This window comes from Tetranychus urticae, chromosome 3 (genome assembly GCF_039701765.1).
Source record: "Tetranychus urticae isolate SD_2017Ah chromosome 3, NJAU_TeUrti_SD_1.0, whole genome shotgun sequence".
Classification (NCBI taxonomy): domain Eukaryota; kingdom Metazoa; phylum Arthropoda; class Arachnida; order Trombidiformes; family Tetranychidae; genus Tetranychus; species Tetranychus urticae.
In genome coordinates this window covers 12239575-12266533 of record NC_142960.1, presented here as the reverse complement: position 1 = coordinate 12266533, position 26959 = coordinate 12239575, and the positions used below count along the sequence as shown (strand labels likewise).

Sequence of the window (26959 nt, the reverse complement as noted above, 5' to 3'; positions counted from 1 at the left end):
AAAGAAAATGAAAACAAAATTTATTGGCAAATAAACTTATTCACTTTTTTCATATCATTTCTTTGTATCATCATTATCCACCATTCTCATCATTTTATCCATCATTTTTCATGATTCCATTCAATCATTTCATGGTAAAAGAACCAAAAGCAAGAATCTTCATTTCTCAGTTTTCCATGTTCGTTGAAAGTTGTCAACGTTTGTCCATGAAAGATTTTCCTCAATTTTTTCGTTTCTTCTCTTTGCGTTTTTCCCTCTTCATTTACTAATTGTTGTCATCTTGATTCATGGTAATGAACATAATAATAATAATGATAGTTAATAGTAAAGATATTATCATCAGTAAGTAGCGAAAGTTGTCTTGGAATCTTTGACTTTTTTCCTTTTTTCCTTTTTTCGTTTAATTTTTTTTCTTCTCAAAAGTTTTCTTTTTCCATCTTTATCCATTTTTAAATTGTAATTTAAGAGTGTTTTTTTCATCGTCAACAGTTCAACATTTGTATTTGTATCATAATTTGCAGAATCGAAAAAAAAGTTGATGGACTTCACTAGCTTAAGAAGGAAACTGAAGCTCCGCCAGCACGAGCTCGGTGAAAGTGAACCATTTGCCATTTCGATTCGCGTCTATGCCAAACTCGAGTTTCCTCACTTTGTTTCACCTGAGGATTTCCAGAACTGGAAAAGTGTGGAAAAGAGAAATCGTTAGATTCATTGGATAATCATTATAAGGAAAAGTGTCTCAATATTGATCCATGTTAATCATTACAAATCACAATGTTTTATTGAGTAATATTCATTGGAAAAAAAGTGTTGATTAAAATATGAATAAAAATCACTCCCAGGGAAACACATTTTCACTATTGATTGACCTTTTTCTCTGTGACTTGATATTATTTATTTCTTCTCCTTTTTTCTCTCTTCTTTTGCTCTTCAATTTATTTCAATAACTTGCAACAAAGACTCTTGTAGATTCTCAAGATGACTGGGAGGGAAAAAACTCCCAGGTAATAGTTGGATGTAAGACAATAAGTTAAAGATGGAAAAGACTTTAAGTAAAAATATTGTCTCGTTTTACCTTTTTTTATCACTTTTCTTGTTCTCTCTTGCAATTTTTCATCTCAATTTTTCTGTTTGTTTTTGTAAAACTATGAAATCGTTTCTCAGATTGAGTTGCATTTTCATTTGTGAAAAAGCAAAAATTGAAGTTGATCATTAATTTGGAGAAGAAATTTTGTGCTCATTTTTTGCGTCATTTCCCTTTCTTTTAATGACAGTCAAATTCATCAACTTTGAAAAATTGACCATTTCTATAACTCATCTAAATATTTCAAATTAATTACATTTTGTTTCATGTTGAATCCATTAAAATGCATTAAATATAAATTATAAATTTCATTTCATCAACCTTTCTCAATATTGATTTGGTAAAGTTCACTTCTTTTCATGTAAAAATTAAACCTCTGATTAATGATGAAAATTGTTGCTCCGATAAATGGATCAAGAATTATGAGTAAACATAACTTTTACCTTTTCCAAATCAATATCATTTCAATGCTTAAGCAAACAAAAAGCAAAAGCAATTCAACTTCCATTCATTTTACCTCAAATCAGGAAAATTTTCGATCTTTGAACCTTGATTACGAATAAAATCAACTTAAATTTCTAACTCAACTTTACCAAATTAAACTCGAATTTCGAATCGAAGCAAAATTTCAAAAATCTATCACAAAAATCAGCAGAAAATTACAATTCTTGGAAACTTAAACAAACGCAACAAGAAATTGCCAAATCAAAAACGAACTTAAAACGGACTGAAAAGATAATTTAAATTGAGAAATTTCATTATTCGGTTGAAAGCGAAAAAGTTCTAAAAAAGCGAAACTGATCTCGAAAAACAAATTTTCTTGATTCTTGATTAGTTTTCTTTAATTTTGTGGTTTGAGTCACCAGCGCGATTTTGGATCAATTTTGACGACAATTTTCATTTTTTTATTTTGGGTTGAAACTTGAAAGTTGAAAACTTACGAATCTATGAATTGAGTTAAACGAATGTATGCAATGCAAGCGGCATCATCTCCCATCAAATGTACAGTTGGATTCAAAATGTTGGTATTGATGGTTTTCATATTCTTGGTAAGGACTGCTGCAATGGAATAGAGTTGACAATCATATTAATTGATTGTTAATAATAACAATAATAGCAACAATAATGATAAAGCTCATATGGAATGGAAACAAAGTTCATGGTTAGAACATTTTACTTTTGTTTGTTTTTTTCCTCTTTTTTTGGGTAAAACTTTTTTTTTATGCTCTTCAACTAATGGGTTGCAATGATGATTATATCCAGGATTGAATTAATCTTTCACAATTTATCGATTGATTTAGCAATTTATTGTTAGTACTTTTTTTTCATTTAGGTTTTGCCAAATGATGAAATAAAAGGCAAAATGAAGCAAACGAGTTAAATTGAGTAACAAGTAACTTTGCTTGCTCTTTTACAACTTATTTGTATCTCTTTCAGCTTTTTGCTCATTTCTTGCTTTTTACTTGATCTCAATCTTGTTAGACTGTTTGCATAATGAAGAGCACAAAATCAAATAACACAAAAAACATTCAATTTGAGCTTCTTTTTGCAAGGTAAATGTTCAACTCTCTCTTTACTTACCATTATCAAAGTAATATTTATGGAATTCAATTCCTTCCACTAAATTACCTAAAGTTTCAGGTTCAAATGACGATACACTTGGGTCACAGAATTTGCTGTAAGCTTCATAATCACCCGTCGCTATGGCGTCCAAAAGTTGTTCAGTTATTTTGATAATTTCTTGTTTACGAGCTGAAAAAGAACATGGAAACAGAATTAATTAAAGAAAATCACTTTTTCACCAAAAAGTTCAAAAACACACTCAATCTTCGAACAGATAAAATCTAAGTAAATCTAAATCTAAATTTCCAATCACCTTCAAGCGAACAAAAAACTTTCTAAAACTCAAAGTTTCTAAATTTTCATAATAACTTTAGCCATTATACCAAACCTGAGATGAGAGCAAATCTTTATTGAAACTAAAGTCTCGAATTTCAAATAAAAATTAATTTCCTTTTACCAAGAAATTGCCAATTTTCAATCTTCGAACTGATCGACTCAATAAAATCTCAAAAATCTCAATTTCAAGTCAACTTGAAATGAGGAGAAATTTTTTCCGAAACTTGGAAACTCAAAGTTTCCATGAAATTTCTGTCATTACTTCAGCTGATTAAACAAACCAAAAAGGGTCAGCATCTCTATTGAAACTACAGTCACGAATTTCAGAGGAAAATGAATTTCCAAAACTAAATCCAAATTGAAAATTCTATATTCAATTGATATTTTCATGGACACTCATTAATTGTCCATCAAATTAATCAGTTCACATTAGTAAGCCAACTTAATCCAAGTTGAAAGTTGAGCAAAATTAAATTTTAATCAGCAAACAAATGAACTGACAAAAGAGGGAAAAGACTAAACTAAATTATTCCCTAAACTTGATGAAGCTTGTCCAAGATAAACATGGACAAGTTTACTTTTCGTTGAAACCAGGATAACTCATTAAACTTGGCTTAGTTTGTTTGCATTTTGAATGAAATTTAGTTGATCGATTGAACCTTTAGCTTTCCATTGTCAATTGAAGAGGAAGAAAAAATAAAAGGATGAAAATGAAGACAAAGAGAACGTAAAAAAGGGATAAAAGTTGCAGGTTAATTGTTGACTGTCGATTGACAAAAATTGAAACAAAAGTGATTAAATGATGTTGATAGGGACGAACATTAAATGTTATCCTTAATTTATATATCAAGTTTGATGGTTATATTAGACTGGGAGGAAAGAGAAAAGGTAATTTCATAAACTCACACATCAATAGTTGGTTGCTTTGTCATCATCATTATTTCAACCTCTTATAAACATGATTCAATGTTGCTTCAAGAACAGGTTAATCTTTTGGGTTAACACTCATGTAACATTCATTGAAAGATGTTATTGTTGTCTGTTGATGGTAATGATAATGATGATGTTTATCATCATCATTTGTTACCTTTAACTTTGCCCAATATTTAATCATTTTACTTTTGCTCTTTTCCCTTTGACCGAAGAGAAACAAAACTACCAGAAAAAAAAGCTAAAATAATAATAGAGTTGAAAAGGTAAAACCAATTACTGAATAAAAATGGGTTTTTGAGTTGCAAACAAAACCATAATGACAGCGCAATCGCTTAGAGTTTTGATGAAGAAAAAAAAACGAACCCAAATTGAGTTCATTATAATAACAACCCAAAGTTGTAGAGTGAAACTTGATCTGACAAGAAGAGCTGAATAGGGAAGCAACAAGTCGAGAAGCGATCAATGTCGATGAGATTCAATTTCACTTCGACATCGCTCTTGAATTTAAAGTCAACTCAACTCAACATTCAATTTAAGTTTAGTTAAGAAAAATGTTTCAAGCTTACGATCAATCCCAGTATATTCCCTTCTCACTGAATCCATTAGAAAATGTTGAATGTGATCAGTTGATGGCGGTCAAAGTATTGTTGACGAACAATTTGATTTGATTAAATCCAAAATTTCACAAGAAAAAGTTTGAAACAAAAGTTGAAATGAAAGTCACAATAACAAGTTGATCGGGTTGATGATGAATGGCAAGTCCAGAGGAAAGTTAACATTATTTATTGATGAAGATGGAAAGAAGAAGAAGAGGAAAAAGATGGAAAAGAAACCATAAGATAACTAATTCTTTATCATTATCTATTTATAGTGATGATAATAATGTAATAATAATCTTCTGAAGTTTCATGGAATCACAGAAAGTTGTTTTTCAAAGGTTAAATGTTACGTTTATCTTTTTATTGATTTTAGTCTTTATTCACTTTGCTATCAATTTCATTTGAAATTTTCCTCTCTTTTTTGCTATCAAATTTTACACCATTTTTGTAATTAATTTATTGCAATTGCTTGATAAACAGTTTAATGAAGAGCATTTATTGCTGATGAAAGATTAGATTCAAGATTTAGATTGAAAACTCAATCTTGGATTAGCAATCTTCTTGACGTTATTTTATTCATTTATGACTTTAATGCTTCATTAGATTACATTTGATTGGATCGAAACTCATGAAAGACGTAAATCGAAAGTCAAACTCAATGAGCAACATGATATTCACCGTTAATCCATCTACGTTAATATATTGTCAATGTTTGGAATTAATATTGTTTTTTCTTCTTCTATTATTTTCGCCATTGTAATCATGTTACCTTTAATCAAGTGAACGTTTTGTGATATTTTTTCATTAAATGACATTCTTGATGAATGCCATTCAACAAGTAAATTGCAATTCCAATTTAGTTCATGTCGATAAAAGCCTGAATAGTAATTTTGTTTCATCTTACAAGTTGCAATGGATATAATTTGATTGGAACAATTAGTTAACCAATTGATTTATGTAATGATATAATCAACTGATGGAGTTTGTATTTAAAATTTGTTGAAACAAAACCAGTGCCAGGAAAAGGCAAACAATTGACATTCTTACAAGTGAAACTTTCATGAGCAATCCAATCAAACTGATAATTGAATTAAGTTGAAGTAGATTAAATGAGGAAAATGTTCACATAAATCAGTAACAAATGTTGCAATTCCAGGTATTTATATTATCTAATGATTGCAGAGAAAAAAAGTCCAACAAAATTACATGAAAATTCTGAATATCATTCTGTGTTAGATTACTGGGTGTGTCGAATAGCCTTTGCACCTCATTTCTCGTTTTTCGGAATATTCTGATCGTCAGATAGATCAGTGACTGGAATCTTTCATTGCCTCAAACTTGTGAATTTCATGATTCTTTGCACTGATTTTGAGGCATTTTTGTTTCTCCTGCAAAGCTGCAGCTTTGGAACTTTCAATTGTACCTTGAAAAAGTTTTTTCTTGATTCATAATTTATTCATTGACTGATGAAGATTTGCGACAAAAATGTTATTAATGTTGATCAAATTAAATGATAAATATTGAATTGAGATGTTTCATCATGTTACATCAAGATGTAAGTCTCTCATGAGAGGTGAAACAAAAATGTTTATTAACATTAGAATTATCAAGGTAATCAGGTTTTTTCTTCTTCTTTTTGGCACCAGAATTATTCATTTGAACAAGATTAGTTGCTCAGATAAGGTAATATGAAAGTAAACAAGATGGAAACGAGCTTTTCAACTTTTTTTTTCTCTCCTTGTTTTTTCATTCTCTTTGATAAAAGAGCGAAATGAATATTCACTTTAATGGATAAACTTATTTTCGAAACATTAACTGAATAAACCATCAACTGGATTGACAGTTTTACAAGTGACAAATTCAAATGTTTATTCAGATATTCAATTGAATTTAATTGAATCCTCAACTTTTTCTTTCATATTATCACTTTAATCATTTATATGATAACAATGATTAACTCTTGGAAAGTTGACAAAAGTATTGAATATGTTTAACCCTCATTTAATTAGCTATTCATTAGAAGGTAAAAATAATAATAATAATAAGTTGAATGTTTGCTTGTGTGTTCCAGTGTTCTTGTGTTCTTGTGTCTCGTCTGTTTCATGATTAATGAAATGTTTAAAGTTGAAGAATGAAAATGAAGAAACAAAACAAAAAATTCAAGTTAATTAACTTCAAGTCATTAAAGTAAAAGAGTGGAAAAAAGATGGAAAAATTATCCTTTTTGCTCTTCTATTCAACAATTTTTCCATTCAATCATTTTTCCATGAATATAATAAGGCAGAAGAAGAAAAAAAGGAAATAAAATCTCAATTGAGTTTAATTTTTGCTTCAATAAGCTGATCAAATATATTTTTCTGGCTTTTAGTTGAACTCAACAAGCCGAGTGATTTCAAGTGTCAAATGCAATCTATTTATATTCATTAATATTTAACCGATTTCAATAAACTTGATTGGTTCAACTAACGAGTCTTTAATCGATCGATACTCAACTCTTTCAAAGGATCCACATAGGTCAAGACGATTTTTCTCGATTAAATGCAATACCACAGAATATGAAAGGTGATATCGATTGAAAATTCGGGCTCATGAGGTAAAGAAAAATTTCAGAAAATGGACTTAATTGTTGACTAAACACGAAGTTCAAGTGTTGCAACGAATGCGTCAAGACTAGTCTCGAATCAGCAGCTAATTTTGATGTGTTTGATCAATTAAAAATGCAAGACAGAATTGGTTTGATTTACGATTTTCTCGAAATGTCAAATTTTGTTCATCAACTCAAATTGATTTCTATTTTTTCGGCCCAATCGATATAAATTAGGAAAATAGTCTTTTCTCAATGTAATTATATTAATCGATACACTTTTAAATATTTCATCTGCAAATGAATAAAGACTATTTCCAACTGCGATTATTTTTCTAATCAAATGTTGAAATGCTATTTGACCTGGAAAAGTTGACAAGAATTCAACTGCAAAATGTTCACCTGGAAACAAGCTTTGTTCAACCTTTGAAACTCAAAGTTATCAATACAAAAGATGAAAAACCTGAAAATGATTAAAGAAAAAAAAAACTGATTTCTTTTTTCATTTACCATTTACTACTTACAGGACAGTGTTTTCACTGATGAATCAATGTGAACGATTGTTGGACTTTCTTCGATTTTTGGAGTATTTTTATGATGATTTGATTCTGAACTTGGCCTTGAACTAGAAACGACAATGGACTCTGTCGATGCAATGAACGAAAAAAAACATAAAAATCTTGAACAAAATGAACCATGAAAATGATGGCTAAAGACAAGCGACTCGAAATGCTTTGTTAGTTGAATGTTAGTCCAAAAGGTTAGCAAAAGTAGAACGCCTTTAATTGGTTTTAATTATTAATAAAATTAAGGGTTTGTTAAGGTAAAGACAAAGAAGCGAAACAAGGTTCATCTGTGAGAAAATGTTGAAAAAGTTGAAGCTAAAAATGATATTAATAAATTGGATAAGGTTTCCCTGGATTCCCTTGATAAATGATGATAATGATAATGTACACCTTGAAACTGTAACTATAAATAAAAATGCATTTAAAACCATTTTCTTGATCAACTCTTTCTCACTAATTCCCTGTAAAAATAATAAAGATAATAATAATGTATAAAGATGATGAAAGCATTAAACCAGCTTTTATTTGGTAAATACAAACATTGGCCAACTAACAGAAATTTTTTTCTTGATTGTCACTTAATTGGTCAACTCAATTCTCATTTCCAGTTCTTGACCAAACAAAAGAAAACCTTTATTCCTTTTCCTTTTCCTCTCGTCCCTTCTTCTCATCCAAAATTACTCTCGACGAATTTTCAACTCCCTTTAACTAAACATTTATAACTCAATCTTTTTCAGGTCATTTTGTATCCAAGCAACAAGAGAAAGAAAAATATCTTCTCTTTTCATCATCTTCTTTCCATTCTTTTTATCTTCAAAAGAAGAAGAAAAAAAGCAACTATTCTTGTTAGATAAACTCACTTTTCCTTCTCACTTGATTCCTTGTTCATAGACTCTGACAGAACTGGAAACATCCTTTTTTCTTGTTTCATTCACAGTTGGCTTTTTTGCCTCCTCAACGTTCAATGTCTTCACCAATTTGTGTCAACCTTTTTTATCAGCTTTACTCATATTAAGCCACATCATATTTTACAGTTTCTCATACCTTTAACAGAAGCTTTACTTAAGGTTGACAACATTTACTTTTCATCCATTCCTTTACCATCTTTTAACCCAAAATTGAGAAAACAAAAAATTCTTTCTCACTCTTCATGTTGGACCCTTAAAACTAATACTCTCAACTTTACCCCTGCAAATGGCAAACTCAAACAAGAACAATGAACAATGAATACAAATGATTCAAACTAATCTTCATCTTTATCATTGCCAATTTCATTTTGCACCCAATTTTTCATCTCTTTTTTTCATCCAATATTTTCGCACAACATGAACGATGCCCAATAAAGGCACATAATACCTAAACTTTTTTTTCTTCTTTTCTCCTTTTCTTTCCTTCACTTCAACAGTCACAAACTAATGGTAATTTGATTTAAAGCAACATTTTTAAAATGCTGACGAAAGGAATAGGAAAAAGTATCCTTTTGTTGGTTAAGAGAAACATTGAAATTGGTTTGATTCAGATTAGATGTACTTTCTTGTTACTTAATATTCACCCTTTATTTGACTTGAAATTTTTACTCGCTTTTCGTCGATCCTTTAGCTGACGATGAGGAAAGCATGGTAAACATGGAATCATGGTGAGGGTTCGTTAAGAGTTGACAATCTTGAAAAATGTAAATCATCATTATCATTACCTTTACAACTTTTTGCTTAATGAGATATTCTTGACTTTCTTATTCACACATCAATTCCTTGGGAATGAAGGTTAAATTCTATTAACAGGCATTTTGTCAGCTTGTTGGTTATTCAAAGGTAAGAAACCAAAATTTGGCTTCAAGGTGAATAAAAATAACTGGTTAAACAGGGAGTGAAAAAGATGTTGAATGTTATAATAATTATAAAGAAGAAGAAGAAGAAGGAAAATCGAAAGATAACATTTTTCTTTTCATTCTAACATAACATTCTAATGTGGTTATTATAATGGCGATTAGAAACAGAGTTGTTTCCATGTTGGAAGGAAACAGATGGAAAAAGAGATTCATTTCAAGCAATTATAGAATTTTCAGTTTCACCAATTAAGACATGAGAGGAAACAATTATCTTTGAAAGGTTAACAGTTGTAAGCAGTTTCCATTATCAGAGGCTTTCAAGGGAATTGCAAGTTGATTATAATGTTGACGAAAATGGTGCAAAATTTAGTCGACAATTTATGCATTTAAATTGTGATTGAAAGGAGAGAAGAATTTTTCTTTTTGGTTAAACTTTGAAAAACAAATTTCCATTTGCAGCATTCGGTTATGAGTTTAGTTACTGGGAGTGAGTTTGGAGTTTGGCTGGGAGTTTGCATCATTAAATAGGGAATGAGAATAAAGGAGTTTATAACGATTCTTTACCTTGGTCAGTTTGTATGACAGTTTTACTTCGTTCAACTCCATGTTGAAGAGATAAATCTGAATTTTTCGTTCCAGAACAATAATCAAGGAAATAATGAAAACAGGAAATATTTTTGTTTTCATTTTTTTTTCGTTTTTTGTTTCATCCAAGCGCATTCAAGTTGCGAGCGTTTATTTTTATAAATGATTTGTTTTTTTTTGTTTTCGTCACAGTTTGCATTGGCAGTTGCACGTAACGATAATAATTGTTGGATCAATACAAATGATATAATGAAGCATCGCATAGCACATAGAAGAAAGGAAAAGGGTAAAAGATAAAAAAGAAAAAAGTTTCAACATTAAATATTGAACAAAAATTATCACAAAATGATGATTTATGAGATAAAAATGGTAAACAAAAATGTAACCAAATGAAAGACAAAAAAATTTTGCTTTGGGCTTCAGATAAATATTTGCATTTCAAGCTTTTCAGTTTTTCCAGTTTTCTCTTTTCACATTAAAAGATTATATTTAGTGTTAGTTTTTTGCCAAATAATAGTCAATAGTCATTCATAAATGCATTAAGTACATGCTTATCTGATGAGCTGAAAATTTGCAGCACTTGAGTCTTGCTTTCGTTGGACAATATTGAACATTCAAGCTTTTAATTTTGAGCAGCCAAAAATGCGAAAAACTTTGTTTACTCGATAACCAGTCATTGGCATTGTAAGGGTTTGCTTTTGTTTAGCTTTAAGGTTATCGCAATTTTTCAATATAAGACGGAAACTAGGTGACATTATGTTATAATCGATGAATTTTTGACTCTAATCAGGTGATTAGTTCGCATTAAAATATAAGTTACAACTGAAAATTCAAAAAGAACATGAGATAATTTGGGTTTTTATTCTGAATATTTTAGAGTTATAAGACATGATTATGATTGATAAATGGATTTGTATTGATTGTTGACCTGTCAGTTGACAATCTCTTGAAAAAACTATTAATCATTTTCATTATTCCGTTCAAAACATGATGGCTTTTAAGTTGGAAATTAAATAAACTCTGTTAAGTCAGCAAAATTATCTCGTGTTACAAACGTGAATCAATAGTCTAACAAGTGCAAATTAACTCGAACATATGTCGATCAATTAATCAGAAACATTTAGTTGAAATCGATTATTGTCAATATTATCGATTGACTGGACAGAAATCGAGAGAAATCTTTCATCAAACTAAACTCAGTATCGATTTTTCATTCACTCCATTGCAAAACTGTTACTAATAAGCCAATCTAATTGCTTCATTTTAATAATGCAATACACTAGAACCAATCACTGGGTCAAATTAAAAAAGCCATTAGAGTCAAACTAGTCCACTCAGCCGATACAATGTGGTCGAAGATGGAAGCATGTTGATACAAACAATATTTACCAATCCCTTCAATGGAGAGTAAGCATTCATATTTGAGTTGATATTAAACTCGTTATTCCGACCATAAATTCAAAACGAATCCATGAAATAATCATTCAAAGATTATCGATCGATTTTTAAATGAATCGATTTCTATGCAACGATTTTCAATATGCACAATATAAGAATCGATCTGCATTCGAATGAAAATCGAATTGAGCTTTGCAAGGGACTTAAATCACGAATACACGAAACAGACTCAAGATTAATCGTAAATAAACAATCTGTCATGAAAAAATTGATAAAATTGCCTTCTCCTGATCTTTGAGTAACAAGTGTAATCCAATCTAGCTTGGTCAATATAAATATTTATGCATTTATATTTAAGTAATGATTACAAACGTTGAATCTTTTGACAAAATGCAATTTATTGTCACAAACATGAGCAATGTTAGTTGTAAAAGTCAAATCCAATTGGCAACAATTTATTAATAATTTACAATTATTGTGACAGGAATGAATAAATTTACGAGGAGGAAGAAAAAAAAAGACAAAAATTATTGAGGTAAAGGGTTGCAAGTAAAGGTAATAATAAAGTTAATAGCAAAAATGGAGTTTCATTTTTTATTAATCTTTATTTATTTTGCCAAATTATAACATCAAATAATTTTGAATATCATTTTCTTGAATAGCAATAACAACAATGATATTAATAACAACACCATACAAGTTGACAATTGAAAAAAAAGTTATCATAAATTATTTGGCAAAGAAAACAAAAAAGTGAATTCAATTACAAATGGATTTACTTGGCGTAACCAGACTAACAATAATTATCAAAGTCAAACCTAATCTAATCTGACCCATTATCACACTAATTTATGAGCTCTGAATAAAGTAAATTTTAATGAAAAAAACTCGATCAACAATAACAAGCAGAAAAGCACTCAAAAGGCCGCATAACCTAATTTTTGCACTTTTAATGAATCCTTTCTGTCCTTTATTTCAACCATTAAACTTGCCTGCTGTTCATGAGAACTGAGAAGACCAAAAAAACAAAAAATTGAGTTGTGATCAAGTACTTGAAGGGATGGATAAAGATATCGATTTGATTACCAGTAAATGGTAATAAATTTTTTGTAGCAATTTTCCTTTTCGTTGTACTTGACATTTACTCGAGTTTACAAACTGATGATTATAAATGATAAACAGGAAAAAATACTTATTGGTTATCAAATGAATATGCATTATATCTTATTAAGGGTTGAAAATGAGGTGAAAAATGTGCAAAAGAAGAAGAAGAATGAAGATAAATATTTCTCTTTTTTTTCCTGAGAAAACATTTCCTTTGAGAGAAAACATGAGAAATAATCAGGGAAAAAAGGCGAAAATGATTATCAATATCAACTTGAATCTGACTGTCAACAAGTTTCTTCTGTTAACTATTAACTGATTTGAGTTGAGAACATGATAAGAAACTTGTTTGATATCAACTTGAAATGAAAAGTGGAAATTCATTTCTTGTATATAAAAATGAATTAGATGAAATGGAATCGATAGAAAATGATATTGAAGAAGAAGAAGAAGAAAAATCTGATAATGAAACCCTTGAAAATGGACTACTTGAGAGTGTTTCATTCCTTTACCATTTCTCATCATTTCTCATCAATTTCATGATACCATGAAGAGGAGCAAGTAGAAAAGGAAAAGAAACTCCAAGTTGTTGATAACATTTTCCAGTCAAACGATAACTTTCACTCCCAATCCTGGGAATCATCAAAACTGGCAAAAGATAGAAAATTTTTCTTCTCCAATTGAAACATTATTAGTTTTACTTTTTACCTAACAAGGTGAGTTTACACTTGATTTTTCCTCTTTCATTATCACTATCAACTCGACACATTTCAGAACAGTTTTTGGTCATTTCAAGAGAAAACATTTTTTCTAATTTTCCTTTTTTTGCCAAATTTAATTTCAACAAATTAAATCAATTGGATTGAGGAAAGAAACCATTTCAACAGTTGAAGTGTTTTGTTTCCACTTATCATGAATTAGATTCAATTTTCATTTCACTTAACCTTTAAAAATATCTCAACAAATTGAACAGTTTTAAATCCATGATTGATGTCGAGACAGTTTTGCCCTTTCAACAATCCTTTCAGTTGACATTTCTTAAGGCTATTCCTATTCTGCTTCAACATTTTCAGTTTCACCTTTTGTTCATGATTTCATGTACAAAGGTATTCTCATGTGAAGCATTATCATTAACACAGCTTTGATATACATCAGTGAGTGTGTCTAGCAAAGGATCATTTTAAATAGAGTCTAATATAAAGAGCAAAGATGAAACAAAGAAGAAGAAAAAGTTACAATCATTTTATCGTTTCTTTCATTTTCCTTCTTGCAAACATTTCTATGGAAACCAGTATTTGAATTGGAAATTCACTTGAGAATTCAGGTTTTTCTATCATTTTTTTCTTTTTCTTCTTCTTTCGTTTCTTGCTTTTTGTCTCTTTGCATGCAAAAAAATAATATCTCAATGAACAGAGTTGCCTTTTCATTGTATTATTTAATATTCACTCCAAGTATCAACATGTTATTAGTTTTGTTAAGATGTTTACATGAAAAGTAAAACAATTTGCTCATTAAGTTTCAAGAAATTTTTAAATGCTTCCAAGTGAATTAAAGCAACAATGATAATGATGATGAATTGTTATTGAACAGAATAATATTTTTCTAGAAAATTTCAACGAAAAAAACTTTACTTGCAAGTTTTTACTTTGACTAAGCTTGGGTTAAAGATTTTGGGATAATTTTCTTGTTCCATTTTTCAAAATTCAATTTTGAATAAAAACCATGAGAACTGAGCCAGTTGATAAGGAACAACAAGTAGCTGAAGCTCAGAAAATTGAATTGTCGATGTAATAAATTGATAACTATTCAAGTTTCAGAATTTTTTAGAAAAAAAATTCTCCAACAATCATGGAAAGAATAACAATGGAAATGGTCAAGTTTCTTTTGACTTTTGGTCAAAAATGATCAGATTGAAAGGTCTCAATGGAATGAGAATTTTCAAAATTTCCATAAAATTCCATCAATCAATTCATGAATATCTGAAAATCTTGCAAAATATAATAAAATTGCTAACAATAAAGTTGGAAAATTTTGATTTCTCAATTAAATTGGAATAAGCTGAAAGTCTGAAAATGTTAATGATTCAGTTTGCAAGAAATTCATTTGTCAATGATTTTCATTCAACAGATTTTGATATTTGAATCGAGTGAAAAGTCATTTAAAATGAACAAAATTCAACTTTTCCTTTCTCAACATTTGAAGGCAAAATGGACACTTGAACTGGAGTCAATCTTTTTCACTCAAAACTATCATTGAACAGATTGAAACCTTTAGTCAGATAAAAGAATGTTTAAAATGGCAAAAAAAAGAAGAAAATTGATGAAAATTTCTATAAAAGATGAGTAAAGAAGGAAATATTTTTTTCTCTCCTGAATATATAAAAAGGTAAAGGTAAACTTTGAAATATTCAGTTTACTTGAAAAGTATCTTCTTGGATACAAGTATCAACATTTAATCCGATTAGAGTAAAGGTAATGTACAGAAAATTCATGAAATTAGATTGACTAAGAACATCTTCATCTTCTTCTTTAATCTTTCCTTCTCCTGTTCATCATCTTTTCTCTATTAGATTTTTCTTCCTTCTTCTTCTCTCTGTCTTTCTGGTTTGCTGATTCCGTTTTTCAAAAGATAACATTAACCGTTGAACAACGTGAGATTGAGTAAAAAACGTTTTCTGCTCTTCGCCAACATGAATTTATTTCCTCGAATTGCATGGAAAACTGAAGAAGAAGAAGCAAAAAAGCTGTAAATGGAGAAGGTAAACATGAGCTAACTGAACAGAGAATCTGATTGGTAATCAATGAAATTTTCAACTCAAGTAAAAACTGTAATGATGAATATGTAAATGTGTGTTCATCATTGAATATATTGAACAATGGAAAAAAAAGAAATTCGAATGTTGAGAAATTGGAGATGAAAAAGGCTGAATTTTGAGGGTAAAGTAAACCAGAAAACTGGTTTATTCTGTTCTTTGTTTTTCAGGTTAAAGATTTACATTGAAATGCATGAAGCACATGTAATATTGAAATACAGGCTAAACTGAAAGGTAAGTCAAAGTTACATGAAACTGAGAATCTCATCTGTACTTTCAATGAACACTTATCTTTTATTATACATTTTTTATTCGCTGCCATTGTTTTTCACTTTTCCTAGTTTATTTATTATCTATTAAATCAAATTTATTTTTTTCCTCGTTTTTTGTGTCTTCTGTTTCTTGCCGTTTCAATACTGGTTGTAGTGTAATAATAATATTAATAAATAAATAAGAGAAGGAAATGGAAAAGTAAAGGTAAAAAGTATTAATTCAAGACAATGATAATGGTTACCATGATAAGGTTGAAGGTAATAAATCAAATTAAATGTTGTTGCAAAGACTTGACGCTTGAAATGGGTAAACTTGGGTTTTGGGTTTTGGGTTTTGTTGTGTTACAGTTTGCTGTTGATTGGTTTTTGCTTTTCAATTTATCAATTTGTTGACACAATTTTTGCTTGCTTTAAATGTGATTCCTAAATCATCTTGTGATGAATCTTGTGATGAAACAAACTGAATGAACAAATATTCACACTTAATGCCAAAATTATCACATTACAAGTTAAGTCTTTGCCAACTAACACCTGACCAAAGGAAATTAAATTGCAAATGCAACAAAAAAGGTTTATGTTTCTGTTCAAACTAGTAATTGAATTGAACAAAGAAGCATTTGAGTAAAGTAGACTCACATTGCAATCTTCAATCTAGATTACATGTTGAAATGCATTTCGAAAGTTTACATTCTGGATTGGTTTTTGTTCATTGACTTGAAATACATTTTATTATCTGCATTAGACAAATTCCGAGTAAAAATCAGGTTATTTCTAAATTCTCAATGTTCGATCAAAATTCTAACCAGACAGAACAAAGAAACAACCGTTTTGAGCGAATCGATAATTTCGCTATTTTTCGTCTTCATTGACATTTCTAATTTTTGTATCAGTTTTTGATTTATTGATCAACTTGAAGATCGTGTGAAGAGACAAAAATTTGAATTTCAATTGCAAATGAAGAAAAAATTTTGGGATAAACTGAAAGAAAATGAAACGCTCAGAACAATTTCGCTCAAACTTTTTGTACCAAACGACTTTTTCGATTGAAATTTACAGTTTTTGTATTACTAAAGTCACCATAACCTTTACCATTTTAATGCTCAAAATGTTGCAGAAAATTTATTGAAAATCGATGAAAAAGTTTACTCAAGATTTAGCAAGAATCAACTAACGAAGTTGTTTTTTGTCAACTTGTTTTACAACATTTCTAGTCCGTTTAGCACGTTTTCCCATGTAAGAAAAATTAATCTGAATTGAGATTCTTTTTACTCGATTTAATCTGTCAATTTTACTCGATTACAGCAATAAAAGGTTAAAGTGTTTATACATTTTTATTAAATACAAAGTAAACTGGAGTTTAATCTGAAAATGAAACTTGGAACTGATAAAGTTTGGTTGAATGTTTTGAATGCATTGAATGGTTTAAATTGCAATTGGGAATGCAAATAGACTAATTAGAATTGCAAAAGGTCCGTCTCTTTGTTTTGGTTAATTGAATTGTACAAAGGTGAGTGCAGCAAAAGAAGGTAAACATAAAGGAAATATTGTTTTCATTAGTTGCCAATTGAATGAAAACCCAAAAACGGAATCAACTATCGACTGAATCAGTGAACATAATCTTTTCATTAGAAGCGGTCATTTTTGACCTTCTCTTTCATTCGTTTCTCTTTGATTTGGCTTTCAGTTATTCAATGTTTTTTATTGTCAAAGTAAATGTTTTTGTATTAATTTAATTACCTTTAGCATCTTCATCTTCCAATGTAGTGTTGCTACTGTCCGTTGATTCTTTAACTTGAGAACCTTCTCCTTTCTTGGCGACAATGGATCGACCTTACAAACCAAAAATGAAGGAGAAGTCAGTTTGAGAGATTTTTACATTTTTCAAATTTTCATCTTTTCGATTCAATTTGAGTTAATTGTTCTTGGTTAATTTGGTTAAATTGAAAGTTAGCCCTTAGGTTTATCATCGTGAAGATGAAGAGGCTTGTGATGATGAGGGAATAGGAAAGGTTAAAATGGATGGAAAAGGTAAACTCACTGGAAAAATTTCGTGTTGCCAACATTGTGGTGAGAATGGCACCTTTAAGTTTACGCCTGGCATTAAATTTCTTAAGGCAATCAACGGTCTCTTGACGGTGTAAGGTTGATGCAACCCGCTCTCGTTGGCAGATCCATGGGTGTTTAAGAGCTTCGGCAGCGGTAATCCGTTTATCAGGGTTAATGGTTAACATTGAGTTGATCAAATTTTTGGCTTCTGGTGTTACTGTATCCCATTCAGGTGATGGATACTGTAAATTGAAACAAATTTCAAGTAAACATTTGCAAGTCTACATTTTGTTATATGTAAAAATTTAATTTACTTAATTGAATCATCATCTTTCCAGGCTCATTACTGAATCAACCATTGAAATGATGGCTCATCATCATTATTATTATTGCCTTTATCAGACTAAATCCTAAAAATTTACATCTTAACTGATTGACATTAAATCTTAAACAGTCAATTTTATTTGCATAACATTCAAACTGTACATTACATGTTATCGATTTTAGATTCAGTTTACTTTCAATGAATACTTTTGGTGGTTTTTTTGGTTCCTTTTTTCTTGCTATTTTTACTTGGCAATTCAATAATCATTGGTGATGATTAGGATGAAAATTGTCACAATTATGCTTGAAAGAGTGAAAATATTGCCTTTAAGCTATTGTTATTAGCATAGCAATCATTTTGAAAGTGGGATCGTAACTGTTTGAGCTTACTGTTGATGCTTCATGTGAACCAGAATTAACCAGAAAATAATTTTCTCTCATTTTTTTCTTCTATTCTTCTTCATTTAATCATTCTCTTTTTTGCTGTTTAACCTTATCTTTTGATGGAAAACAATTTACAATTAAATGAACAATACTTACATCGTAAGCTCCTGCCTTGATTTGTGCATAGAGACGATGTTGATCTTCGTCCCAAAAAGGCGGATAACCGACCAAAAGTATGTACAAAATTACTCCTGTGAATATAAATTGTTGAGATTAGTGGCTTTTATCATTTGGTAAATTTTAATTTGAAAATTATTTAAATGTGAATAAAATGTTTTCACAGTTTAAGGAAACATTTATAAGGATAACCAGTGGGTTGACTTTATTGGCTGAGGTTTGTTTTTACCAGTTTTTGTAAATTTATTGCTGTCAATATAAACTGGTTTTGTGTTTATTAAAATTTTATAACAGTTAACTTGTTTCTGGTTGTTAAATCAATTGCTGTTTAACTATTGAATCGAAATGTGTTAGACATTTGTTTTAGTTAATTAACTACAGTTTTCCCCAGAGTTTTTTGCTTTTTTGTTACACTGCCATCTAGGTGAACTACAAGGGGAAACCACGAATTTTACAGTTTAAACAATTAAACTCTTTAATTGACATCCCCTCTTAGCCTCTTTGCTCCCTTTGAGGAGTCCTCTCCCTATAGGGGAAGTCATTAAGTTTTTTAATTGTTTAAACTGTAAAATTCGTGGTTTCCCCTTGTAGTTCACCTAGATGGCAGTGTAACAAAAAAGCAAAAAACTCTGGGGAAAACTGTAGTCGATAAAGCATTTCAGGTTATATACATTATTGAAAAGGTTTTTTGGTTTATTGGAGAAAGATTTCCTTTTCAATTGATTCTACTTGTGATGAATGTAAATTTGTATTGATTGGCAAAATGATATGTAAATTTGTAAATTAAAATTCAATTTAATCATTTGAAAAGAAGACTTGAATATCAGCTGATTAATTGGAGTCAAGTTAACCAGATTTTTTGACCAGAAAAGGGTAAGGTTAAGAGTAAACGGAGTCGCCATCTTTGACTAGTAATGTTGACAAAACAAGTCATGGTCTTTGTTTAACTTGAACCTCTGTTTTAATTTCATTTTTAATTATAATTTAAATTAATTTTCACTCTTCTTAACTTTAACCATTAACCATTGGACTATAACTTGCTTCAAAATGATTAAATAACCGGCAATCCATGAATCTCATGTGTATTTGTTTACTTCTGTTTCTTTACTGCTTTCATCATCAATGTTATACTCCTGTCAAACCTATTTAGATTATAAATCAACCATTGAACCATTTATAATTTCTATTGATTGATGTGTCAAATGGTTCATTTAAAGTATTATAATTAATTGTAATTATAATTGTAAATGGTAAGTATTTTGTACATTCCGTTCACATAAGCTTAAGCCTATTTCTGGTACAGAAAACATATGATTGACCGGTTAACACACTAACCTATGAGAGGTTACTCCTTTTCCTTAACCTATCCTTTCCCTTTGCTGGTAAACCTGATTTGCTATTTTTAGATATATCATGGTAGTGATACACAATTATTTGATTTGATCTAATTAAATAGACCTTGTAGAGATTTGAGAAATTAAATACTCAAAGCCATCGTTGATAAGAAATAGTATATCAAAGCGATTGATTGAAAGTGAATCAGTGAATAAGTGTTTTACAGCCTAACAAATGCTTATGAGTCTAGAAAGATTAATGTTGTGGAGATTAATGGACAATAATGATGGTGATGATCAGTGTATCTAATACACTTTTCAACACTTGATAATGTCCTTTATTAATTAGCAAATTATCTTTTTTACTTTATATCTTTTGACTGATGATAGCTTGCGCTTTTTTACTATGCTTTTGTATTTGAATCCTCTCTTCAACTCAAAGCCATTTGACGATTTTGCTCATTTCTCTGTAGCTATTTCATATCATAATAATAATGATATTTCTCGAGTTTTCAGATATTTGTCGATTATTACGACAAATGCTAGAATAAACCTCTGGAAAGACTTATTAATATGCCTTACGAAAAAGCAAATCATTGTATACTTTATCTCTCTGCAGAAAAACATATGTAAAACAGTGTATTCCATTAAAAATAAACTGTATGTTAATCTATTCATCTGAACAGGTTTTTTTTGTTTTCTTTATCTTGAATCAATCTGAATAATATTTCTTCAATTAACCAAATTCTATGTTCTATTTAATTTTCTACAGGATAATATGACACTTGACTTGGAAAGGCGAGACTAACTAAAGGATATCAATGATGAAAACCGGTTACATTCATTTAATGATCACTGGTTACTTGAAACACAAGCCATTGTAATTCAAGAACGAAATGTAAACAAACTGTACATCTAATTGATTATCAAAAGGTACAGTATTACACATGTATAATTGTATGCCTGACTTTACCTAATTTCAATCTTTTTTTTTCCTATCGTAGGTGTTGAAGGCCCTAAATGATTTGATCTTGAAATGGATGGTTATCAAAGTGTGATGACAACTTACCACAAGCCCATATGTCAACAGGTTTACTATAAGGTTCTTTACGAAGTACTTCGGGTGATAGATAACCAGGTGTTCCGGCAAAACCAAACCATGCTGAACGATCACCACTGACTTCAATGGCAAGACCAAAATCAGCTAATTTAACGGCAGCACCTTTTTGTTTGCTAGCAAGTAAAAGGTTTTCTGGTTTCAGATCTCTATGTACAACATTATTCATGTGACAATGATTAACTGATTCCAAAATTTGTTGAATACAGTGGGAGGCATCAGCTTCTGAATAGTATTCACGAGCTACTATATCTTCAAACAATTCACCACCAGTTACCAAGTCGAAAATTAAGTAATGATAACCTTCCTCTTGAATACTGTCATGAAGTCGGACTAATGAGCGAGAAAGAAGAAGCAAAAAGAAACAAGAAAAGGAGTTAATTTATCATTTATACAAAACAACAATTAATATTGAAAGCGAAAGGTTTCACTGGTTATTACAATAGTAGCTGTTCAGGTTATCATAATCAGCTACTCTCAGTGTAATCATGATTTGTATTGCTCTCAACAAACTCCAACAACAGCCTTTTTCTCTATAATTATCATTCCCATTATCATCACCATCGCCATCATCATCATCATCATCAACAGCAACAACAGCAGCAAATCTCTCAATCTTCCAACTGTTTCTTTGGATTTTATTCAGCCTTTCATTACTATCAACTACTCTTTACTTGTTCAAACTAAATACAATTTTCCTTTCTTCAATTTACTTCTCTTTATTACATTGAATATTCCATTTGAAGATAAAATGTCAACAGAAAAGGGAAAAGCTGTGCGTACCAAATGGCTCGTTCTTGTTGCTTACCTATGTTAGGATGATTTAATTTTCTACAGATTCGAGCTTCTCTTTCAAGCTTTTGAAAATCTATTACCAAGTTAGATTGAAGTTTTCATTTTAGCCACCAAATTGAAATTGTGAATCCAGTCAAGTGTCCAAGGAGAAGAAGAAATAGAGGCAAAAATTGAAGTGAGTATTGATTTTGTTCACATTGATTCAAAAAAGGTATTCGTGATGTGAGATCATCCATGATAGTTGAAGGGGAAGCAAAATAGAAAGGTGAAGATGATGAAAATGAGAAATAATGTGGATCATAAAGAGAAAGAGAGGGAGAGAGAGAGAGAGAAGATGTTAACAATAACAAATAATTGCTTATTTATTTACAATTTTGAACATTGATTTTGTAAACCCAAAAAAGTCTCATCTGAATGAAGCTTGCAAAACAACTTGAAGTATCTTCTTGATCATCAAAAACAACAAAAACAACAAAAATGACGATTAAGTTGAAATAGTTGAATAGTGACTGAAGGAAGGTACATTTGCGGAATGAAAATGCTAACAGAAAGAAAAAGCTGAAAACTGAAGGAAAAACTCTTGCAGAGACAAAAATAGGAAATGAGGATAGGAAAAGTGTTTTTTGACAACAAGAAAAGATGAGGATAACAGACGACGAAATTGATTATCATATTTGTTGTTTTCAACATTTCTACTCGTTTCTTGGCTCTACTTAAAAAAAGCAATTTCAATTTTGTTGACAAAAAGCTCATTATTAATGTATTGTTTGCTGGGGCTTCCCATTGATTGATCAAAATTTTGTTTTATCTTTTCAGGTTTACAGCGTCAAAATTGAATGCAACTTTTACCTCGTGCTGATAATTTTTTGGTGTTAATTATTTTTGCCGCAAATTCAAGTCCAGTTGATCTTTGAACGCATCTTCGGACAATTGAGAAGGCGCCCCTGGAAGGAGAAATAATAAGAAAAGAGTAAAAGGTTAGTAAAGGTAAATGGTTAATTTGAATTTTATTGATCTTCATGATTTTAATGTTTTCTTTTTCTTCTTTTTTCTGTTTCAATGCAATTTTCAGATTAAATTTGAACTTTACAATGGTTGGAAGACATTGAAACCGGAAAGCAAATATAATCCATATGAAGCCAAGGCTAAAGGGAAAATGCAACATGAAGACAATTATTTAAAAAAAAATGGTTCCATTGTTTTTACAGAGAGAAACATGGAGATGGAAGGAACAAAAAGGGATGAAGATGAAGGATGATGAGCATTTTAATAATGAATCATGAAGGAAGAGAAGACAAGAGCAAGTTTGGATGATAAAAAGAGAAGAGAAGAGAAAGGGAAAAGCTTAAGTAGGGTAAAGAAATAAAAGAGAAACAAGTTCAATACTAATCTACATCAAAAGAAAACCCAAAGTTATCATCAACATGCTCCAGTTGTGTATCTCAAAATTCTGGTTAAATATTAAAATCTCTAAGTCTTTCTCTTTCTACATGATTTTTTTTCTTCTATCTCCTTCTCTCTCTCCCTCTTTGTCATCATGAATCATCTCTAGGAGTCAAACTTGTGAGATAGAAGGCGGAAAATCCCAATTCAAACCCAAAATTGATTGAGGTCAGTGGTTAACACACAATGGAAACGAACCAAAAAATCAACCAGAAATCTTTTAATTGCATCATTATCCATCATTAGTTGGTTGCTTTTTTTTCGTAAATTTCCACTTGCAATTCATTGTTGAATTTTCCCAATAATTAACAATCTAATTTGACTAGAAATTCTCACAAGAAATTTTCATCCTAGTTTCTTCTCTCTTCTCTATTTAGGTTCACTTGAATCAGGAATTTGTAAGTGTCTTCATGCTTTCCTCTTACTGTTGCTATTTTAACATTTTTATTGTTATAATAATCATTATTATTTACTGTTATTATTTTTTATTTGTTTATATCGTAGGCGTGACCCTGTTTTTTTGCTCATTTTTGGCTACTTTCAACCTTTAGGAACCAGGGGGGAAAGGAGGAGGAAGAATGGTTGAACCTAAAACTAGTTGTGAATTTATTCCAAGGAAAACAAAGCAATATTGGAAAGACTTTTGGAAAGATGTGATGAAGGATCATTTGCTTCAAGAAATCAATGGACATTCATTAAAAAAATAATGGAAATGATTGTTAATTATAACAAAAACAATCTATCTGAATCGCTAAATAGTAATAACCATCATGGTGTATGATTATCGCTTTTTATAGTATCAACTTGTTTTCATTTCCAAGTGTTAATGTTTGCCCATTCTATAATGGTGTTAACATATTGGTGAAATTGATTGATACAGAAATAACAGTTTCAACAAATCAAATCACATTGAATTTGTGATTTGATTGAACACCAACACCAACACATACACAATAATATGATTCAGTATTGATTATTTTAATTCCTGGTGATTACTTACTTTCCTAACTCCTCTTTAAGTTCATAATTATCGGAGAAACGTGTTGTTATTACTGGAGTTGCCATTTAATTGTGATAATTTTGTTTAGTCGTGTTTAATATTTTGTAATTTAACAATTGTAATTAATAATCTCTGGTTTTGCTTTGAAATTTTTGTTGAATGTATGAACACACAATGATGCAGAATGAGAATCTTGTTGGTAAAAATGTAATTTTTTGATTAAACAAAGGTTGATGATTATATTGCAGTGGTTGATTAAATATTATTGTTGATGGTAGTAAAGGTTAAGACGAGGTTGATAATTAAACAAAAGATTGCAAAGAGAGAATCAAAATTTAATAAGATCACACTATAAAATCACACAATAAGAACACACAAACACACACTTTTAAAATTATTTAAAATTAGATTGAGATTTTTTTTGTAAGACGTTGGTGATTATTGAGATGGAGGTGATAAAGGTTGATGTTGCTCTTGAAAGGTGCAGATGATGGCGATGATGGCGATAGCGATGATGAAAAAAAGGTGATGAAGATGATGTTGATATCCCTTTCAAGGAGTGAATGGTTAACGTGATTCGCTATGTTTCCTTGTTTCCCTTTACTCTTTTTTCTTGATCTTCGAGCTTGTCTTCGTTTTGGCTTTTGGTTTCGTCTTCGTCCACGTCTTGATCTTCTCCTTTTTCTGCTCCTTCTCTTCCTTCTTCCTCCTTCTCTTGGATTTTCTCGTTTTCACCTTTTCTCAATGTCTTGTCTTCGTCGAAGCTTAATTCCGTAAACAGAGCAGAAAAGGAGAGTTGCAAAGGTAAAACTCGGTTAAATAATCCAAATCCTCCTTTCCTTGCTGGTAATTGGTCGTTTCAGTTAATGTACAGTTGACTGATGAGGGACTAAAAAGCGCAAGGTAAAACAATTTGAAAATATATTTTAATATTGATTAACTAATAAAAGTATTATAATAATAATTAATGATGGAAACGTTGTGTTGGCCAATATATCAATAGCAAGTTGATAATAGTAAAATGATGATGATTTTTGATGATTATAATAACAGAAAAATAAAACCAAGTCACTTAGTTAGAATATGATTGGCAGAATGAAAAGTGAACACTGAGAGTAAGAAAAGAAGATGATGAAAAAAAGTAATAGACAGAGGAAAATGAAGAGAAGAAAGAGAGTCAGAAAGGGAAAGAGAAGTGAAAAAAAGAGAAGTGGAAATGATGAGAAAACACTAACTGAATCGCGATAATTTTGTAAATTGTTAGTGAAAAAAAAACGAAGACAGAGTAAAAGGAAAATCGAAAGATTGAAATGTAAGAGAAGTGAGGGAAAAGTAAAGGCTATACTTGGATTGAATTAAAAATTCGTGCAAGCGCAGGATAACCTTTCTTCACTGTCTTTCTTTGCGCACTTCCAATATTATCATCATTTTCTTCGTGTTCGTCTTCTACTTTTATCCACTTTCTATTGAATTTATCATGCAACTCGAGAGAACAAAATGGGAAGAGAAGAAAAAAAGAGAGACAGAGACAGACACATGGAGAGAGAGAGAAAGGGAAATCTAGAAAGGCAATGGATTCCTCTTGTTTCAATTGACTTACCTCGATGATTTTCATGCGCAAGGGTTGAATTTAAGATGATGAACATGAGAAGATGCAGGAGCAACCTTCATTACTTTGATATAAAACTGAAATTGGAAAAAAAAGGAACAGATAGAAACGGATTTGATAACAACAATTATGATGATTAGAAATGATTAAATTTGGTAAATAAAACTACTAATGACATCTATCGAGTTAACCTGTATTTGGTTGATAATTCTGATCCAAGGATCATTTGGTCATTAATACTCTTGTCCGTTTGCTTTGATTATCTCATTTGTTTCTTGTGATTTGCCTTCAGGAAATTTTTATTTTTTGTTCACTTTTTTTACCTTCAGTTGCTCTGTTGTTTATGCTAATTATAATTACTATTACCTTTTTTTGACATGGATTTTGATTTACCATTTCGATTAATCATTTAGGCAGAAGAGAGGAACTGCTTCCATGGTAAGTTTAATGTAAAAACATTGAAACTTTACGAGACTGGTTACGAATAAACTTGATATCACAGAAACCGGTTAACAGTTAACTCTTCTAGTTTTTTTAATTTGCAATCAATTTATCTGTCTTCTTACTGTTTTACGCAAATTGTTTGGTATAACAGCATCGTTTGGTTATTCAACATGAACGATGTCAACCTCAGAAATAGCTTTGACCAGCCCTTTACCGTGGCTTTTTTCACATTATTTTGTTAGTTGACGTACTTTAAGGTGTTAGTAGTTGATATTTAAATTGTATTTTGTTGGGAATCTTACCTATTTTTTATTAGGTAATAAACCGAAATCCTTTGGTCCTTAATATTTGTAGATGAGTTTCAATATGAACATTATAATGCGTCAATCGAGTAATAACAATCTTTTCCAATCTCTCATCGAAGATTCTAGATTTTATAATTTGTTAACTGACATTTAATGTTTTTTTCAACATTTCAACTATTTTTCACCATAAATCGGCAATAAGACAAGATTGGTTTGGTTTGTCAGACAATTAGAGTTAGTTACTAATGATCTATTAAGTTCAATAGTTATCGGTAATTATCATCAATAATCTTTTTACTGAGCGGTTCAACCTTCAT

General features: G+C 30.2%; 1 protein-coding gene and 2 long non-coding RNA genes across 18 annotated transcripts; 2 read left to right on the top strand and 1 right to left on the bottom strand.

The window, feature by feature from the left end:
• CaMKII (Calcium/calmodulin-dependent protein kinase II) lies at positions 1 to 26959 on the bottom strand. 14 transcript variants are annotated; one of them, XM_089268620.1, is made up of 15 exons: positions 26640 to 26959; positions 25885 to 25970; positions 24285 to 25173; positions 22691 to 22785; positions 21855 to 21914; positions 20999 to 21379; positions 18575 to 18669; positions 17703 to 17952; positions 17402 to 17494; positions 10058 to 10114; positions 7624 to 7743; positions 4483 to 4509; positions 2666 to 2836; positions 2026 to 2143; positions 1 to 675 (listed from the first exon to the last, which is right to left on the bottom strand). In XM_089268620.1, exons 3-15 carry the CDS (start codon positions 24347 to 24349, stop codon positions 549 to 551), a joined length of 1659 nt encoding a protein of 552 aa, XP_089124746.1. In that variant the 5' UTR covers positions 24350 to 25173; positions 25885 to 25970; positions 26640 to 26959; the 3' UTR covers positions 1 to 548. The 14 variants fall into 14 exon arrangements, with proteins under 14 accessions (XP_089124746.1, XP_025016038.1, XP_025016039.1 ...); XM_025160270.2 differs by lacking the exon at positions 26640 to 26959 and having other exon boundaries at positions 25885 to 26087; XM_025160271.2 differs by lacking the exon at positions 26640 to 26959 and having other exon boundaries at positions 2026 to 2140; positions 25885 to 26087.
• LOC107359491 (uncharacterized) lies at positions 19491 to 23087 on the top strand. 3 transcript variants are annotated; one of them, XR_001568107.3, is made up of 5 exons: positions 19491 to 19845; positions 20702 to 20862; positions 20934 to 22016; positions 22658 to 22818; positions 22914 to 23087. It is a non-coding gene; the product is annotated as an uncharacterized LOC107359491 (long non-coding RNA). The 3 variants fall into 3 exon arrangements; XR_003081761.2 differs by having other exon boundaries at positions 22658 to 22828; XR_016199486.1 differs by lacking the exon at positions 19491 to 19845 and adding an exon at positions 19986 to 20589.
• On the top strand, positions 23314 to 24266 carry LOC149093375 (uncharacterized). The gene is made up of 3 exons (XR_016199487.1): positions 23314 to 23452; positions 23662 to 23682; positions 23789 to 24266. It is a non-coding gene; the product is annotated as an uncharacterized LOC149093375 (long non-coding RNA).